Raw genomic sequence first — 21,382 nt, forward strand, 5'->3', positions numbered from 1 at the left:
GTACCATCCTCAATACCCATACAGATGTGCCATCCATGATACTCCTACAGTTTTGCCATCTGCAATAATACCTATACAAGCGTGCCATCCACCAAATCCATACAAATGTAATTAAAAATACAGTACAATTGTGTCATCCACAACTATACCCTTACAAATCTGCCATCCATAATACCCCTACAGATGTGCCAGCTATAATAACCCCTACAGATGTACTGTCCATAATACCACTGCAGATGTGCCATCCACAATACCCCTACAGATGTGCCATCCACAATACCCCTACAGATGTTCCATCCACAACAATACCCCTACAGATCTGTCATCCACAATACCCCTACAGATGTGCCATCCACAATACCCCTACAGATGTTCCATCCACAATACCCCTACAGATGTGCCATCCACAACAATACCCCTACAGATCTGTCATCCACAATACCCCTACAGATGTGCCATACATAATACCCTTACAGATGTGCCATCCATAATACCGCTACAGATGTGCCATCCACAATAACCCTACAGATGTGCCATCCATAATACTCCTACAGATCTGCCATCCACAACAGTACTCCCAAAAATGTGCCATCCACAACTATCCATTTGTGCCCTCTATTCCCATGTAGTGCCCCTGCGATCCAACCCACTCTTGCCCATTTAGATGAGCTCGCTTGTGTGCACCCAGCAAGCAGTCACTTAACTGTCACTGTCTCTTTCTATGACAAACTCTGATGTCAGCGATGAGCACAAGAGAGGGCAAGTCGGGCAGAAAATATCACAGATGTGTTGTGTTCCGGGACGTGCCAGGATTCAGGACGATCTCACTGATGTTCACTTGTTTGGCATGAGTTTGGGTAATGAGGAACAGCGTGAAAGGCGCTCCTGAGCCTCAGCGTGGCCGCCTGGGGAACATGTCAGCTGCATGTATGACTTAGCGTTCACCATCACAACGCCAGCACGACTCCTGAATATACACAATAAATATAATTAACTTAGAAACCTAGAATGAAAGCAGAATGATCGCTCTCTAGGGCCGCCTTGTGATTTACATCCATCTAATACACCAACTCCGAGGAAAAGCAGAGTAACTCTGTAACTGCTTCATGTCTGGACTGAAGAGGAATCACGGAAAATCTCCCAAACCATTAAGTGTCATCGGCGAACTGGTGACGGTTAATACCATTGTGTGTACACATTATGTGACATTTGTGTTGTTTTGATGGATTCTGAGTGTTGCTATATTACTCATTTCTTCATTACCGTGTAGCAATGGGCTCCCATTCACCCCACAAAGACTAGTAGAGCACCCTTCTGGCCTTCTTTAGGCTAGCATGTGCATCTTATAGTATAGGAGAGTGTAGCAGACCGTGGTGGCTATATATATGTATGTATGTATAATAATAATAATAATAATAATAAATTTTATTTATATAGCGCCAACATATTCCGCAGCGCTGTACAATTTGTAGGGTTCAGATACAGACAGATACAAAACAAAGAACGTCATTTCACACAATGGGACTGAGGGCCCTGCTCACAAGAGCTTACAATCTATGAGGTAGAGGGGGTGACACAAGAGGTAGGAGGGGCAGTATTGCTTATACAGTGTTCAGACAATTTTGTAATAGAGGTTGCAGCCATTACACAAACAAAGCTTTATGGGCCGTCACTAGTAGTGTCCTTTAACATGTGGATAGAGCATGGACAAATATGTTAGGCTGAAAAGGCATCAAGAATGGAAGGGTTTGCATTAGGAATTGTGATAGGCCTGTCTGAAAAAATGCGTCTTTAGTTTGCGTTTGAAACTGTAGAAATTGGGAGTTAATCTGATTGTCCGGGGTAGAGCATTCCAGAGAAGTGGTGCAACTCGGGAGAAGTCTTGTATACGAGCGTGGGAGGTTCTGATAATAGAGGATGTAAGTGTTAGATCATTGAGTGAACAGAGAGCACGGGTTGGGCGGTAGACAGAGATGATGGAGGAAATGTATGGAGGTGCGGCATTATGGAGAGCCTTGTGGATGAGGGTGATAACTTTATATTTTATTCTATATTGAATAGGCAGCCAATGTAGCGACTGGCACAGACCAGAGGCATCGCTGTAGCGTCTAGCCTGATAGATGAGCCTGGCCGCTGCATTCAGAATAGATTGTAGAGGGGAGAGTTTAGTGAGGGGAAGACCGATTAGTAAGGAGTTACAGTAGTCAAGGCGAGAATGAATCAGAGGGACAATAAGTGTCTTTAGTGTATCTCTGGTAAGGTAAGGACGTATTCTGGAGATATTTTTGAGGTGGAGGTGACATGAACGTGCGAGTGATTCAATATGAGGAGTGAAAGAAAGGTCTGCGTCAAACATGACCCCGAGGCAGCGGGCCTGCTGCCTAGGAGTTATAGTAAGGCCTGAGACTGCAATGGATGTATGGCTACGCTACTCCTTCAGCGATATACAGTATATGTCTGACAAAATGTGACAGCTTAACCATTAACCTCTTCACTGCTGGCCTATTTTCCCTTGCTCAGCACACATTTTCAGACTTTTTTTTCGTACATACGGTCTTGAGGCCTAAAACCAGGAGAGCAGCATGTGCCGATGTGCAGAAGGGGGTGTGACCATATTCCCTTTCTTGTGATGTGGGCACAAAATTGCCAGGTGTGACAATTTTGGTATGTGATGTGCAGAATTTGCTCCACTTGGTTGGTCTAATGGCATAAACGTACAGATCAGGCCGTTCATCAGACAATCAGATTGCCTTAGAGGAAGCCAACAAGACAAGTACAGAGATGTGGAGTGTGCGCAGGCGGTGCCGCCATGTGAAGACACATTACTCCTCACACTCCACATCTCCTTACCTGTCTTGCTTTGCTCTCTCCAAGGCAAAACCACCATTACCAAGTGCTTAAATTTTCATCACTACAATGTATAGGATAAGACCCTTTCCGTGCACCAGGATGGAGTGCCGAGACTCTATTGTAGACTACACATAGTGACCTTATCAAATTTTTAAAGGGTTTGTCCAAGACTATGATATTGATGTCTATGGCTGCTTCTCTACTTACCAAGAACAGCGCCGTGCTTTGTATAGTGGCTGTGCTTGGTATTGCAGCTCAGCCCCATTCATTTGCTTGATCTCACTATCCTGTTCTAACTGTAAGATAACTGGCTGCAACAAGAGCTGCCCTGTGTACAGTAGTATACAAAGATTTAGTTAGCCCTGCCTCTTTTTATAAGCCGCACCCCCTTCAATAAAATGGATCCAATCACCAGGAGATTTTAGTGATTCTTTAACGGGTTATCTTAGATTAGAGAAGAAAAAAAAATTAAAAGATAAATTAATAAAATAAAATAATAATAATAATAAAAATAATAAAATTCTTGTATTGAATGTCCATTTTTTTGTACTTTTTTGCAGTGCTCCTTTTTGTTGCCCACTTTTTGTACCTGTCCCACTAATCCTTATTTTTTGGTAGAATATTTTCCACATTCACTAGTTTCATAAAGGCACTGCTAGATTTTAGTGGATTCCTCATGCCCCCAAAAGGGCAAAGATTACTAAAAGGCGTCTGCAGCGGAGAAGATGCAGCTGTGCCTCGCTCATATCTTCTCATCTATAGCAAAGTATTTCCATGCGAGGTGTGAAATCTGAAGTGGGGCTGAAAATGGTGAAAATTCACATCAACAGGTAAAATAGAAAATAACTCATTTCACACTTGTCTACTCGATTATTTAAAAAAATCTCCCATGTGACAAGTGCGATAACCAAAATGTGAGGTCCTTACTGTGCGGGTAAATATCCGACTATAGGACCCTCACCATTCATGTTCTCTTCATCCATTGTATGGCGGGTCTCTATATAAGGGACGCTCATCCTAGAAATGAGTGCTAGACGTAGGCAACTGTCTTGTAGAAATCCCACAGCAAACATGGGGTTAATAAATCCTTTTCATCTGCTCCATATTCAGCTGTAGGCTTGGGGAGAGAAAAGCACTTAAGGCCGAGGTCCCACGTGGCGTAAACGCTGGGGCCCCCATTACATAAATGCCGCTCTTTAGCCACATAGTTTTGCAGTTCCTGCAAAGAAAAATTGCAGGAAAGAAAAAAAACCTGATGTGGTTTTTAAAATCGCAGCATGTGAATTATACCTACGGAAACGCTGGTGGATTCTGTGTAGGTATAATGGAGGACAATTCTGCGGACTCTGTCAAAAGCACGGCGCGAAAAACTGGGATGTGTTTCCGCCGCAGTTTCTCCCGCAGTCCGCTATGTGGGGCTTTAGCCTAATGGGGTTGTCCAGAGACTGTTAAGTTACTTACCCGTCCTGGGTTATTGCAGCTGATGGACACAGGGGTTCCGGCCACGTCACATCCCTCGTCATGTGATCTGAAGCAGCCTACAGATTTCCAGGCCGCTCTGCCCCCTTCTCCGCTGATCTTACAGGTAATTATCTGAGATTGGTGAAGGGGGGTGAGGGGTATGAAGCAACCAGGGGGTCGTGACGTGGCTGGAACCCCCAAGGTCCATCAGCTGCAATAACCCAGGGCAAGTAAGTAACTTAACAGTCCCCAGACAACTCCTCTAAGGCTGGCGCCGGTCATTGAAAATACCAGTGTTTCGCCTTACTTGCAAAGTGGATGGGTTTCTGGGTAATCCCATCCACACATTGCAGAAAAAAATCTGCAGCAAAAAACTTCATTTTCAAAAACACTTGCGTTTTTGAAAATCGTAGCGTGTCAACTATATCTACAGAAACGCTGGCGTTTTCCGTATAGGTATAATAGGGGAAGAGAAAAAAACCGCAGACTTTCTGTGAAAAACCCTCCGGAAAGAATGTGACTCGCTCCTGCCATGTCTCTCACATAGGGCCTTAGCCTTAAAGGGGTTTTCTCATGAACAGAACTATATGTCATTTTGTAGACAATAAAAGTTAAACATATGCTAATATGAAGAATTAAACAATTAGCAGTTTTATAGATTTCCTCTAAGCATTATAGTAGTGACATCTCTTTGTCTTGATCAGTTGCCAATGGATACGACCATGAATGCAGGAACTTTCTATGGTCAGACACCCGGCCATGATGTCCTTATTGTGGTCAGGTTATCGTCTCATCCTTGTAGTGTCCCAGCCTGACAATGGAGAGAGGAGGTTAAGGAGGAAGGACGAGATTTTTACAATTTTTTGTGCACTTTCTGTATTTAGTGTCCCTTTAAGGAGATGGCAGTGGATTTATTAACATAAGTTATTTATATACATGCAGTTTTATTTGATTGATTTATCTTTTACTCTTAAACAGCCACTTTTAATGGGGGTTTTTTAAGCTATGATATTGCTACCTATCCATAGGAAATGTCATCAGTGGAGGTCCGACACCCAAACCCCCATTTATAAGCTGATGGAAGCGACTGCAGGGTTTGCACAAGTGCTTCAGTCTCTTCACTGCTTACCAAACACAGCTCAGTACATTGCCTAGTGGTTGTGCTTGGTATTGCATCTCAGCCCTATTTATTAGACAGGGACTGGACAGCAGCATGGCCATGTGACCAGCAGACATGACATCACTAGTCTGCGAATGTAGCTTATCCAAGCGCTGCAATCTCTGTGGGGTTCCTGGGTGTCTGACTTTACAGGTCTGTTGATATTGATATAGGATAGGTGATCAACATCAGAGTGTTGGAAACAATATTTAAGCATTGACAATATTGATTTTAATACAACAGTTGAAGGAGATAGAAAACCTACCATTAGCTGCAGCACCATGTCTGTATATCTCTGCTTTTCTCACTGAGCTCATGGGTATATGTACTTCAGCAGCAGACAGTCTGTCTTGGGGGACCAAGATGGATTAAGCAGAGACCTTGGTAAGTGGAGAAAGAGGCATTTTTCTCTTACAAGTTTATAAAGATTCTTATATCCACCTGTGCTATTGTTTTATGCAGTTTGTTGAGATGTTTGTGAGCTTTTAAAGCTCTGTTCACACTTGTGCCTGTTCTATTTTAGTTGTCCTGGTCTTTTTCCTCTCTTTAACTGTAACATGTTCCATCCCTGGATTTTTCCTGGTAGTTATGTGAAAAATTGCAACATAACGTGTGCACGTTTGGCGCATATGGTGACATTTCAATATATTTTTTTTTTATTTAAAGAAAAAAAGACTGAAGCTACAAACCACAGTGTGAACATAGCCTTACATGTAGCAATGTTTGTATGGCATAGAGCTCCAAAGACAAGATGTCGGACTACATTTGTGCACCTGAGCTGGAGAACGTGGCTCTGCGGGCCCCTCATCCCGACACCTGCCTGTATTAATCTCTGTAATTCGCCAGTGTCTTGTCAGCAGCGAGTGGCCGTCTCCTAGATGAGATTAAACTCTCATTCAACTAGTGGCTTCTCTGTGCGGGTTTCAGAGAGCAGCATGGGGATTGTGAAGAGCCGCCATCTGACCACAGATGTCTTCCTGGCAGGAGGGTCTGGCAGACCTTCTGAAAGGGAAGTTTCTCGGCTCTCATCTGCCTGCCCAACTGGAAAGGAATTGATTTGAATGTTTGGCTCAGATCGCAACCAGAACCGGGGATGATAAAAGTAAAATGCAGAACACGCTGCTCATCAGGAATACAGTTTTATTCAGGAAAATTAGGAGAAGTTAGGGATTTAGGAGTTATTGTGTAGGCCTAGACCAATTGGGAGTGATTGCAATTCTAAATGCAAACTCATAGGCCAGAGTGGCGCTGTTCTTGGAAAAAAAAAAAGTATAAGAACCAGTTTTGTAATTCTGAACAATCCCTTTAAGGGGTTAAGAATGAAATAAATATGGATGAAAGTGAAAACCATGAGATTCGAATGCTATACACGGCCAAAACACTGTCCGGTGGTTGCCCAATTTTTCAGGGGGAAAATACCATCAAAATCGTGAGGCCATTGCAGGATGTGGATGGGGGCAATTCTGGCTCCATGCCGGTCCACATTACCCCCAAGGAAGGTGTTCACCTACATCCATAATGGTTTGGTTGTTAACCCCTTATTGTTAAAACAAGACTTAATGGGGTTTCCAGAACTAAACAAAAAGGACCTTTTTAACCCCCATTGCAACCCCATTAGCTATATTTAGGCACAATGCCATAGCTTGATTTTACAATCTAATGTAACACGACTACATGTCACCATGTAACACGACTACATATCACCATGTAAAACAACTACATATCACCATGTAACACGACTACATATCACCATGTAAAACGACTACATATCACCATGTAAAACGACTACATATCACCATGTAACACGACTACATATCACCATGTAAAACAACTACATATCACCATGTAACACGACTACATATCACCATGTAAAACGACTACATATCACCATGTAACACGACTACATATCACCATGTAACACGACTACATATCACCATGTAACACGACTACATATCACCATGTAAAACGACTACATATCACCATGTAACACGACTACATATCACCATGTAACACGACTAGATATCACCATGTAACACGACTACATATCACCATGTAAAACAACTACATATCACCATGTAACACGACTACATATCACCATGTAAAACGACTACATATCACCATGTAAAACGACTACATATCACCATGTAACACGACTACATATCACCATGTAAAACAACTACATATCACCATGTAACACGACTACATATCACCATGTAAAACGACTACATATCACCATGTAACACGACTACATATCACCATGTAACACGACTACATATCACCATGTAACACGACTACATATCACCATGTAAAACGACTACATATCACCATGTAACACGACTACATATCACCATGTAACACGACTACATATCACCATGTAACACGACTACATATCACCATGTAAAACAACTACATATCACCATGTAACACGACTACATATCACCATGTAAAACGACTACATATCACCATGTAACACGACTACATATCACCATGTAAAACAACTACATATCACCATGTAACACGACTACATATCACCATGTAAAACGACTACATATCACCATGTAACACGACTACATATCACCATGTAACACGACTAGATATCACCATGTAACACGACTACATATCACCATGTAACACGACTACATATCACCATGTAACACGACCCTTAATGGCTTGTGCCTTTCATACAGATGGCAATAAGTGAACAGAATATGCTTTATAGAGTACCATTGTAAAAAATGTTTCCTTACGGAAATATAGGAAAGATCTACTTGTGATCTACCTGGTGTTCAAATGTATAGGTCTGTGCATATCATTGAAGACTCTGTGAGTCATGTGTAAGTCCGGGCCAGCAGGTAACAAGGATCCGCGACTAGGAGACAGACGCACACTGGCAGGTATATAACACAATTTACTTATGGAAAATGGGAAGGAATCAACAAAATAAAACTAAGTTACATATAACAGTATGAGGATAACGCACGCTATAAACTGGCCCTAGCTGTCCCTGAGATACTTGTACGGTACCAGGTTTATACAGTCTCTCAGCTCTCTGTGGTGCTCCCTCGATGCAGGCCTGTCCAGGAACTCAGCAGACTCTGTCTTGCTTCTGTCTTGGGTGAAGGTCTGAACAAAGTCCAAGGCACAGTCCGGCTTTAGTCTCCAGAACAATCTCCACAACACTGCCGCTTTCTCCAGTCAGTCTCTGCAGTGTTTCAGGCCTTCTACTATGGCCTACAGCAGCAATGGCCTCTCACAGGTCCTCACAGCACACACTCTGGGCCCACACCACGCTGCTCACGTCACTTCCTCTGGACCGCACCATTTACCAAACAGAACAGGGTGATTATTGTCTCACAGTAGTACAGTCCCAGGCTATATTTCTTCACACCAGTAGATGGCAGCAAAACACCACTGTTAAGACAATAGGGGCTACTACTGACTGCTACACATGCATGCCCCATAGAGTACAGTACAGCTTCTGCTGTATCCTTAGTGTAAGAAGCATTTTGGCTGGGCTTGGACTGTCCTCTTCTTCTGAGAGAGAAATCACCAAGCATGGGCAGCAGGAAGCCATCCTTGCTTATTGCCGACCTTCCGCTCTGCAGTCCTAGCCATCTTTCACTCCAATGCCAGGACTCATTGGGCTGGAAGCAACTCACATGACTGCAGAGACCAATCACTGGTTCATGGACCAGTAATGTCATTCAGTCACCAGTTCCTTACCAGCAACCCCTGAGGCCACTGATTCGTCTTGTTGGTCTGTCAGCCTCATCACCTCTGAGACATTGAGTCCCAGAATGAGATGGAAAGGTGACCAAGAGGGTGCAATGAAGTGCGTTTTTTTTTGTTTTTTTCCCCCACACCAAAATGTCTGCTTCTGAGTTAAATCCTGGAAACCACTTTAAGACTGGGGAAACGTCGTAGGAAAAATTGCAGCGTTTTACAGTACTTGCAAAGTGGATGGGATTCATGCGAATCTCATGCCCACCTTGCGGTAAAAACGTGGTGTTGGAAATCGCAGCATATCAATTATATCTACCGAAACACCGGCGCCTTCCCCGTAGATATAATGGTAACAGAAAACCCACAGAGGAACTTTCTGTTGCAAGCACTGCGGGAAGAAGCGTGATGCGTTCCTGCCGTGGTTTTTTCTGAAGCACTTTACGGCTGCGTATCGTCCCGTGGGGTCTTAGCCTAAAGTAGTTCTCCTGAATTGCAAAATCATGGCTGTTCGTCCCCAGAAACAGCGCCACATAGAGATGAGCGAGTACTATTCGAAACGGCCTTTTCGAATAGCACGCACCCCTAGAAATGAATGGAAGCGGCCGGCCACTTAATCCCCTGTGTGCCAACTGCGTCCATTCATTTCTATGGGTGCGTGCTATTCGAAACGGGAGTTTCGAATAGTACTCGCTCATCTCTAGCACCACATCTGCCCACAGGGTGTGTCGGCTATTGCAGTCCCACTCCATTGAAGTAAATGGGACTGAATTGCAATACCACACAATGGATGTGGACAGATGTGGAGCTGCTTCTTACGAAAGCAGACATACGTTTGTATTCCTGGAAAATCCCTTTATAACCTCATTTTATTCTTTTACTATTATTATTATTTATTTATTTATTTATTTATTTATTTTTTTAATCAATTTTCTTTTAAGACCTACATATCTGAGGGTCATAATAACACATAATCTGCCATATAGTCTGCCCTGTCCAGAACAATGCCAGACTGCGGAATGTTTTATTAGGATTTTCTGATTGTCTTTTATTAATAACCTGTTTGCCCTTTGTATTCTTTCCCCGTCGCTTTAGGGCGTGCGTGCATTGCTAATTTTATACCGGTGGCCATGAAAGGCCGTCTGTTTTTGCCATACCCTGACTTTATGGGTGCAATCGCAGAACGTTTCAGGAAGCGCTCCCTCCTCTTTATTTTGTCAGAATACCGAATCTTCCATATTGTATGAAATGTAAACAAACACGCGTTGCGTGGAAAGCTCTCTGTATCGCCACCTGCTGGCAGATCTTATTAATACATGCATACTGGAGAATATCACTATGTAAACAACACTCGGAGCTGTGAAAACAATGTACAGTCATCGCCGCGTCTCGGAGAGATGGTATAAAAAAAAGAAATAAGCTGAAAAATAATCTTGGGACTTGCGTGCGGTTAAGAAATTCTCCAAGTACCATATCAATTAGCGCAACAAGGAATTGTTAACATACAGTAATTATCTGCTGCGGGTTGGGTGTACAGCGGTTAGATTTGCTCTAGTTTTTACGGTAAAGCAAAAAAAAAAAAAAAAAAAAACCCTACAAGAACAAAGGCTTACAAATTTTCAATGTGCCAGTATACAGGGTGGAGAACGTATGGTGAAGGCGCAGCGTACTGCCCCGGCGTCAGAGGAGAAGTGCGCATGCGCTGAGAGCGACTGGGATGAGTTCATTGAAGACAAGATTTAGATGGATCCTATCAACTCTCCTGACGTATCTGATTTAGTAAAATGTTTGTATTCCTTCTTCTAACGTTGTGTTCTTCAGTTATTCCTCTTGGAAATGTATGAATTGGTACTGTGTGTTACCTTTCTCCTTGTCAAAGGGGTGCATCCCTAAACGGTGTGAGTGTAGAAACCCTCGCATCAGGGAAGAGGCGGACCGCTAAAACCGGGGTTACACACAGAACCCTGTGGACTCCCTTGACTATAGTGGGATCCCCCAGGTGTCTATTGTTCTTACACGGAAACTGGTGGAGAGGAAAGTCCTCTGTTCAGAACGTTTCTCTTCTAATTTTTGGCGACTGAGTTACCTACGCAGATGTGAGTTTTTATGAAAAACGGGCTTTGATCCATAGGGAGTAACCTTCCAAAAGGTGGCCCTAGAGCAAGTTTTTTTCCCCCTACCAGGAGGTCTTGTTTCTTATGAATCCCTATGTAACACAGACTTTCTGGCCCAAAAAGAACCACAGTGGACCCAGCCCCAGCTTGTAATTTCCCCTAAAATACCCTTATGATGGTCCCAATGTGTCTGGTGAGGATATCCAGACTGACTTTTCAGTATAGCCAGACCATGACTTGGTCACATGTCCCCTATGTCTCCCCTGATGACATTGGATTTCATTACTGAGATATATAATTTTTCCACATATAAAGTCCTCCATTGCTGTGACAGTCATTGATCCGGTGCCATATTGTTATAGCTCGGCCATTCTTTTACTTGTTCTCTCGCTGTTTGAAATTTCTGTAAAAATTATATCAAAATCAATTGGACAATGGAGGAAAAGATTCTGCGGACGGTTCTCATATGATAGCCACACTTAGTTCTTTAACAGTCAGGTTAAATGGCAGGACAGAAGTATGCCTTTATTGGATCCACAGATGAAAACCTGTCCTGGTCTTGTGCTGATCACAGAGGTGCCCTGCTCGTCACAGCACACGTATCAGAGTATGGTCTGCCAGGGCAATTTGGGACACTAAACCACCCACATGACCTTATAGACTGGGGGGTTTAGAGTCTCACATCACCCTATTATAAAGCCGTTAGTGGTCACCATACAAATAGAAAAACCTTTATACTCCCCCTGTATATGCTCCTTGCACCGACGCATTTCTTCACTTTTGGCTTCACTCAAAAAAATAGCATTCGCTGGGAGCACCAGAGATAAGTGTGATGGGACTATAGGTTTGGAACAGGGCAATTTGGGCCCCTGAAGCCCAAGTCTGTAAGGACCTGTAGCTGGTTCAGTGTCCCTTTAAGTTTTCTGTGCGGAGAGACTCCAGCCTCTGTTTCCACTGCGCTGCCGCACTTCTCATCTGAAAATACATGAATTGTTAATAAACTCCTGTGTGCGGAATTAATAATTCTTTACAAGTAGCGGTTCCCATCCATCTCCTGTCATGTCTCATTTCTCACGTCATGTAAGCAATTTGTTTAAATAAATGTTTTCATACGAATCAATAAAGATGTAATAGACAGGACGGGTTTTTATTTATATAATCCATAAATGGAATCAATAATTCACAGTCTGCAAGTAACAAAAGGAGCCTGATCCGAGCAGAGCCGTCAGTCTGTACATTAAGGTGGAGATTCCATATATAGATAGATAGATAGATAGATAGATAGATAGATAGATAGATAGATAGATAGATAGATAGATATACACATATATAGTACGCAGGCTGCATATGGAGATTGTAGGCTACAATCAATGACCCTAGCCAGATGTAGTAGAGCTGGGTTTGTCATCAGGCGCACATTATCGCTGTGGTTTTATATAGGGATGGAAGCAAGCCCACAAACCCATTGCATTTTCTCATAGGAAGGTTCTGGTGTGAAGCCGCTTAATGTAGTGAATTTTACAGCTGCCTCCCTGCAGACTCCATCAGCAGAATTACTGGATTCTGTGAATTGAGACCTCAAAAGAGCTGTTGTGATGGCTGTCAGCACATTGCCACAGCCCCGTGAGAAGGCGACCGTCACCGCACCTGGAAGGAAAGCATGGAATTTCGTGTTCTTTCTGCTGCCCTACTCTATTATTAGAATTGCTCCCATTGCTCATAATGCAGTTTCTTAAAGGGATTTTAACTCAGGGAAGGTGGGGAGAGGGGTTTCAGATCTGTGGAACCCAACACCCCCACCGATCAGCTGTTCCTAGAAGCTGTCAACTACTGAGGCTGTATCTACTGTATGAAAACTGTGTGGGGTACTGAAGGTAAACACCCATTAAAGGGACTAGGAGATGAGATGCAATAGCGCGGTGCAGCCACTACACAGTGTGTGGAGCTGTCTGCTTAGGACTCTGTCCACTCTATAGTTCCGGTGCCAGGAGCTGCGATCCCTACTGATCATGATAATGTGGGTCTTCTGCCCCTTAATTAAATGGAGCATTTGGAGAAGTTTTCACATCTGGCTCCGAGTTCAGGATTGGCATTAAATGGGCATAGTATTTTTCCTTGCAAAACACCAGCTGCTTGATATGTTGTAATATATCCGGTGAAACGTGTGACTGTTCTCTTGCAGTGCCGAGGATGTGGTCACCAAACTGAATGGCGGTCAGCTCACAGTGGAATATTTTGAAGACACTGGGTTTACAGAACCAATTCTGGTGCCAAAGAAGGATGGTCTGGGCCTCTCTGTACCCGCTCCCACATTCTACGTCAGTGATGTTGAAAACTATGTCGGTAAGTTGGGTGTTGTCCTGTTCCGTAGTTAACGTGTTTCATCCCATCAGCCTGCTAATTCCCTTAAAGGGAATCTACCACTAAAACTTTTTTTTTCGTGGATAAGACGTCAGAATAGTCTTTAGAAAGGCTATTCGTCTCTTACCTTTAGACGTGGTCTCTGCCGCGCCGTTCCTCAGAAATACCAGTTTTTACCGATATGCAAATGAGTTCTCTGGCAGCGATGGGGGCGGGCCCCAGTGCTGCCACAGAAGGGTCTCCAAGCGCCGCCTCCTTCTTCGTCCGCCACGTCATGTTCAAAGTCTTCTTCCGGCGCAGGCTCGTAACCTTGAAGAGCAGATTGCGCAGGCGCACAGGCCACGGGAAAATGGCCACTAACAATACTGTGCAAGCGGCCATTTTCCCGTGCCCAGTGCTCCTGCACAGTCTCCTCTGCTCTGCTAGAAGTTACGAGCCTTCGCCAGAAGAAGACTTTGAACATGACGCGGCGCACGAAGAAGGAGGCGGCGCTTGGAGACCCTTCTCTGGCAGTGGTGGGGACGCCCTCATCGCTGTTTGAGCACTGGGGCCCGCCCCCATCGCTGCGGGAGAACTCATTTGCATACCGGTAAAAAACGGTATTTCTAAGGAACGGCGTGGTGGAGATCACGTCTAAAGGTAAGAGATGAATAGCCTTTCTAAAGGCTATTCCGACGTCTTATCCACAAAAAAAAAAAAATGTTTTAATGGTAGAATCTAGAGATGAGCGAACAGTGTTCTATCGAACACATGTTCGATCGGATATCAGGGTGTTCGCCATGTTCGAATCGAATCGAACACCACGTGGTAAAGTGCGCCAAAATTCGATTCCCCTCCCACCTTCCCTGGCGCCTTTTTTGCACCAATAACAGCGCAGGGGAGGTGGGACAGGAACTACGACACTGGGGGCATTGAAAAAAATTGGAAAAAGTCATTGGCTGCCGAAATCAGGTGACCTCCATTTTAGACGAATAGTGGATTTCAAATCCGGGTCATATGAGAATGTGAACTTTGTGACTATGAGACAGGGATAGCTGTACAGGCAGGGATAGCTAGGGATAACCTTTATTTAGGGGGGAATGTTATTAAAAATAACTTTTTGGGGCTCTATCGGGTGTGTAATTGTGATTTTTGTGAGATAAACTTTTTCCCATAGGGATGCATTGGCCAGCGCTGATTGGCCGAATTCCGTACTCTGGCCAATCAGTGCTGGCCAATGCATTCTATTAGCTTGATGAAGCAGAGTGTGCACAAGGGTTCAAGCGCACCCTCGGCTCTGATGTAGCAGAGCCGAGGCTGCACAAGGGTTCAAGCGCACCCTCGGCTCTGATGTAGGAGAGCCGAGGGTGCACTTGAACCCTTGTGCACCCTCAGCTCTGCTACATCAGAGCCGAGGGTGCGCTTGAACCCTTGTGCACACTCTGCTTCATCAAGCTAATAGAATGCATTGGCCAGCGCTGATTGGCCAATGTATTCTATTAGCCTGATGAAGTAGAGCTGAATGTGTGTGCTAAGCACACACATTCAGCTCTACTTCATCGGGCTAATAGAATGCATTGGCCAGCGCTGATTGGCCAGAGTACGGAACTCGACCAATCAGCGCTGGCTCTGCTGGAGGAGGCGGAGTCTAAGATCGCTCCACACCAGTCTCCATTCAGGTCCGACCTTAGACTCCGCCTCCTCCGGCAGAGCCAGCGCTGATTGGCCGAAGGCTGGCCAATGCATTCCTATGCGAATGCAGAGACTTAGCAGTGCTGAGTCAGTTTTGCTCAACTACACATCTGATGCACACTCGGCACTGCTACATCAGATGTAGCAATCTGATGTAGCAGAGCCGAGGGTGCACTAGAACCCCTGTGCAAACTCAGTTCACGCTAATAGAATGCATTGGCCAGCGCTGATTGGCCAATGCATTCTATTAGCCCGATGAAGTAGAGCTGAATGTGTGTGCTAAGCACACACATTCAGCACTGCTTCATCAAGCCAATACAATGCATTAGCCAGTGCTGATTGGCCAGAGTACGGAATTCGGCCAATCAGCGCTGGCTCTGCTGGAGGAGGCGGAGTCTAAGGTCGCTCCACACCAGTCTCCATTCAGGTCCGACCTTAGACTCCGCCTCCTCCGGCAGAGCCAGCGCTGATTGGCCGAAGGCTGGCCAATGCATTCCTATGCGAATGCATACTTAGCAGTGCTGAGTCAGTTTTGCTCAACTACACATCTGATGCACACTCGGCACTGCTACATCAGATGTAGCAATCTGATGTAGCAGAGCCGAGGGTGCACTAGAACCCCTGTGCAAACTCAGTTCACGCTAATAGAATGCATTGGCCAGCGCTGATTGGCCAATGCATTCTATTAGCCCGATGAAGTAGAGCTGAATGTGTGTGCTAAGCACACACATTCAGCACTGCTTCATCAAGCCAATACAATGCATTAGCCAGTGCTGATTGGCCAGAGTACGGAATTCGGCCAATCAGCGCTGGCTCTGCTGGAGGAGGCGGAGTCTAAGGTCGGACCTGAATGGAGACTGGTGTGGAGCGATCTTAGACTCCGCCTCCTCCAGCAGAGCCAGCGCTGATTGGTCGAGTTCCGTACTCTGGCCAATCAGCGCTGGCCAATGCATTCTATTAGCCCGATGAAGTAGAGCTGAATGTGTGTGCTTAGCACACACATTCAGCTCTACTTCATCAGGCTAATAGAATACATTGGCCAATCAGCGCTGGCCAATGCATTCTATTAGCTTGATGAAGCAGAGTGTGCACAAGGGTTCAAGCGCACCCTCGGCTCTGATGTAGCAGAGCTGAGGGTGCACAAGGGTTCAAGTGCACCCTCGGCTCTCCTACATCAGAGCCGAGGGTGCGCTTGAACCCTTGTGCACACTCTGCTTCATCAAGCTAATAGAATGCATTGGCCAGCACTGATTGGCCAGAGTACGGAATTCGGCCAATCAGCGCTGGCCAATGCATTCTATTAGCCCGATGAAGTAGAGCTGAATGTGTGTGCTAAGCACACACATTCAGCACTGCTTCATCACGCCAATACAATGCATTAGCCAGTGCTGATTGGCCAGAGTACGGAATTCGGCCAATCAGCGCTGGCTCTGCTGGAGGAGGCGGAGTCTAAGATCGCTCCACACCAGTCTCCATTCAGGTCCGACCTTAGACTCCGCCTCCTCCAGCAGAGCCAGCGCTGATTGGTCGAGTTCCGTACTCTGGCCAATCAGCGCTGGCCAATGCATTCTATTAGCCCGATGAAGTAGAGCTGAATGTGTGTGCTTAGCACACACATTCAGCTCTACTTCATCGGGCTAATAGAATGCATTGGCCAGCGCTGATTGGCCGAATTCCGTACTCTGGCCAATCAGCACTGGCTAATGCATTGTATTGGCTTGATGAAGCAGTGCTGAATGTGTGTGCTTAGCACACACATTCAGCTCTACTTCATCGGGCTAATAGAATGCATTGGCCAATCAGCGCTGGCCAATGCATTCTATTAGCGTGAACTGAGTTTGCACAGGGGTTCTAGTGCACCCTCGGCTCTGCTACATCAGATTGCTACATCTGATGTAGCAGTGCCGAGTGTGCATCAGATGTGTAGTTGAGCAAAACTGACTCAGCACTGCTAAGTCTGCATTCGCATAGGAATGCATTGGCCAGCCTTCGGCCAATCAGCGCTGGCTCTGCCGGAGGAGGCGGAGTCTAAGGTCGGACCTGAATGGAGACTGGTGTGGAGCGACCTTAGACTCCGCCTCCTCCAGCAGAGCCAGCGCTGATTGGCCGAATTCCGTACTCTGGCCAATCAGCACTGGCTAATGCATTGTATTGGCTTGATGAAGCAGTGCTGAATGTGTGTGCTTAGCACACACATTCAGCTCTACTTCATCGGGCTAATAGAATGCATTGGCCAGCGCTGATTGGCCGAATTCCGTACTCTGGCCAATCAGCACTGGCTAATGCATTGTATTGGCTTGATGAAGCAGTGCTGAATGTGTGTGCTTAGCACACACATTCAGCTCTACTTCATCGGGCTAATAGAATGCATTGGCCAATCAGCGCTGGCCAATGCATTCTATTAGCGTGAACTGAGTTTGCACAGGGGTTCTAGTGCACCCTCGGCTCTGCTACATCAGATTGCTACATCTGATGTAGCAGTGCCGAGTGTGCATCAGATGTGTAGTTGAGCAAAACTGACTCAGCACTGCTAAGTCTGCATTCGCATAGGAATGCATTGGCCAGCCTTCGGCCAATCAGCGCTGGCTCTGCCGGAGGAGGCGGAGTCTAAGGTCGGACCTGAATGGAGACTGGTGTGGAGCTATCTTAGACTCCGCCTCCTCCAGCAGAGCCAGCGCTGATTGGTCGAGTTCCGTACTCTGGCCAATCAGCACTGGCCAATGCATTTCTATGGGGAAAAGTTAGCTTGCGAAAATCGCAAACTGACAGGGATTTCCATGAAATAAAGTGACTTTTATGCCCCCAGACATGCTTCCCCTGCTGTCCCAGTGTCATTCCAGGGTGTTGGTATCATTTCCTGGGGTGTCATAGTGGACTTGGTGACCCTCCAGACACGAATTTGGGTTTCCCCCTTAACGAGTTTATGTTCCCCATAGACTATAATGGGGTTCGAAACCCATTCGAACACTCGAACAGTGAGCGGCTGTTCGAATCGAATTTCGAACCTCGAACATTTTAGTGTTCGCTCATCTCTAGTAGAATCCCTTTAATTTCTGCCCAAAAAGGAGTCTGTAAGTTCTAAAACACCTGTCAAAGAAATGATAGTACCGTACCATTGAAGCAATGCAGAGATAATCATATTTTTATGGATATGCAAATCATTTAGCAAGTGCACTGGGGCGGGCCCTAACTTGCCAAATATGGCTACTGCAGCCACTGGTTGTAAAAGTCATTGTTAAAAAATGGCCACCACTTGGCTGATAGTCACTGTTGTGTGAATCTAGCTTTATCTTGAAACGCAGCCATGTGACAAGAGCTTCCTGACTCGCAGCTATAATTATTTATGTATCTTCTCCAGCATCCTCATCCTCCCCTCCCTCTCCATAGACGTCTATTTAGAAAGGAGTTGCGTTAAGTGAAGAAGGAGACCTATTTCTTTAATAAAATATATTACAAAGTTTCTTATGTGCACCGGTACGGTTCAGTTATGTAGTGTATAATATCATTGGAGTTACCCTTTAATGGTGTGGTGCATTGTGGGAGATGTAGTGTTCTAAGAGTACTGTACATACATGAGAGCAGAGCTGGGCACGGCCCTGAGGACTTCACTGCCTTAGCCTAATGTTTTGGATGTTTTTCTATTGAAGTTCTTATTGCTTCCCGAAGCGGCCTAAGTGGTTCCTTAATTCTATAGTCATTTCTCTAGGCTGCATTATAGCAGCTCATCTACACCGTTCGCAGAGTCTGTTTGTGCAGTGCTAATGGTTATTAGGATATTAGTTCTACCTTTCTCCTTTTGGCATACGCACAGCACTGACTGTGGATTTCTGCCTTTTCCATCTCGCATTATTGGATTGTGACATTTCCCCACTTCATCTGTTGGCTACAGTGCACACGCAGCTCTTCCAGGCAGAGATATTTTTAAAGAAACGTTGCGTAATGCCCTTAACGGTTCCTTAACCTTGGTTTGCAGGTCCTGAGAGGGTGGTGGATGTTACAGACGTCACAAAGCAGAAGGACTGCAAGATGAAGCTCAAGGAGTTTGTGGATTATTACTACAGCACCAATAGGAAAAGGGTTCTTAATGTCACCAACCTAGAATTCTCTGACACAAGGTGAGCACAGCAGAGACGTATCTTCAGCTGGTCCCTGATATAGTATTATATATACATAGTATATTGCATAAACCTTCACCAGCCATTACCTTGCTGTGACTACAAGAAACTTTACAAAATATAACTGATAGATGTTCAGATTAATAGAACTAATTCTTATCGGTCATCACATGAAGCAAGAAGCAGAGCTCTAAGGCATGGGAGTGCCAGAAATCAGCTGTGTTATATTGCAATAGACAAGTTCAGCTCTGCTACATCTAAGCACATCTATGCACTACCACGATTTGATATATCAGGCTAAGGTCACACTTGCCCACCCAAACAACGGAGACCTCGCCCACTAAAACTGGTTACCCGTGTACCCTGTAGACTGTAGGTCTTTTCTCTCCTCCAATTTTTGGCAGAATCTGCGATGGAGTCTCTCATACAGGGACTGACGCAAATGTGAACAAAACCTCAACTGTATTATGTTATGTACAATAAACCGTTAGACAACAACTTCAGCTCTGCTACATCTGAGACATGGCACTTTTGTTTAGCATTTAGTGCCATGATATGCAAGGTAAATGGACATTTCCAACCAGGACCTTTCTAAAAGGGGTCAACCCATCATTAAACCTCAATTAATAAAATAAACACCGATATCTGCCGTTAAGGCTGTGTTCACATCTGCGTTGATATCCGTTTGGTGCAGAGTCTGTCTAAATTCATGGATGGAAAAGCTCTAAAAGTCATTGCAAATGTGAATGTACCCTAACATGGTAACTTCTTACCCATTAAAGGGTTATGCCATTTCTTTGCATAGTGTAGTACTACCAGGCATTCTGAGCACTATGACATGTGCATGTCCACCTAATGGGCTGAGTGCTGGTGGACGCACATGCTCAGTCACACTCGCCAATAACTTTTTGCCCAGGGATGGAGCAGAGCCCCTGGAATCTCATGGACATATAGTTGAGAAGACTCTTTCTGCAGGGGGAATAAAAGGGGACTATATAGTCAGCTGCCAGAAGGGAAACAAAATACATTTGTTTTAAAGGGAATGTTTATGTGACCTGACACTTGGCATAAGATGTCATTGGTAAAGATTTGTGACCACCTTCGAGGGGCCTCTCTGCACCTTTAACTAATAGCTCTGAGATTTTCATATCCCTAAGTCTGTAGATGGATATTTCCCGTTTACTACAATATATCTACTTGTGAGTCAAAAGGTGAAGGAGCATGGAGGCCAAAAATGAACCAGATCCTTATTTGTTCTGTTGATCATCCGCCCGTATCTTCTCACCTCACACAATGATCCATCAGAATTAGTTGGAGGTCACATTAAATAATACAGCCTGCGTCTTATAGGATATGTAGAATATTAATATGTATTAAATAAATGTACAGTATATGTTCAAGAATGTCCAGAGTTGTAACTTGAAGTCTTGTCTACAGAATGTCCAGCTTTGTGGAGTCTCCAGAGATTGTTAAGAAGCTCTCGTGGGTGGACAACCATTGGCCTGATGACGCTCTCCTAGCAAAACCAAAAGTCAACAAGTATTGTTTGATATGCGTAAAAGACAGTTACACCGACTTCCACATAGACTCGGGAGGCGCCTCGGCCTGGTACCATGTGCTTAAAGTAAGTCACCGCACTCGGGATTTTATCGCTTTTTTCCCCGTATGTTTTACTTTGCTGTTCCTCCATAATATTTAGTACTGTACATTATTGCACTGGAATAACAAATGTCAATGTATGCAGATTTATTATATTGACTTCTGTCGTTTCATGTGTTCTGAATACAGATCAGTAATATACAGATTTGATGCTGTGATCGAACATCAGATAGTCTCTTGACTATGAAATGTACCAGCATGGGAAAGTTGGGTGCGCGATTTCATAGCTAGGCAGGAACCTGAGTTGAGTGGTAACTAGAGATGAGCGAGTA

At 44.7% G+C, this 21,382-nt stretch overlaps 1 protein-coding gene across 3 annotated transcripts in view; it reads left to right on the forward strand.

Annotated features, from left to right (window-relative positions):
• Positions 1-21,382, forward strand: part of PHF2 (PHD finger protein 2) — a 186,679-nt gene that overhangs the window by 108,189 nt on the left and 57,108 nt on the right. For all 3 annotated transcript variants that reach the window (XM_075287606.1, XM_075287607.1, XM_075287608.1), the window contains exons 4-6: positions 13,487-13,647; positions 19,310-19,451; positions 20,889-21,075. In XM_075287606.1, coding sequence (XP_075143707.1) covers positions 13,487-13,647; positions 19,310-19,451; positions 20,889-21,075 — 490 coding nt within the window. The remainder of the gene's footprint in view (positions 1-13,486; positions 13,648-19,309; positions 19,452-20,888; positions 21,076-21,382) is intronic.

Source organism: Leptodactylus fuscus, chromosome 9, assembly GCF_031893055.1.
Source record: "Leptodactylus fuscus isolate aLepFus1 chromosome 9, aLepFus1.hap2, whole genome shotgun sequence".
NCBI classification, from domain to species: Eukaryota; Metazoa; Chordata; class Amphibia; order Anura; family Leptodactylidae; genus Leptodactylus; species Leptodactylus fuscus.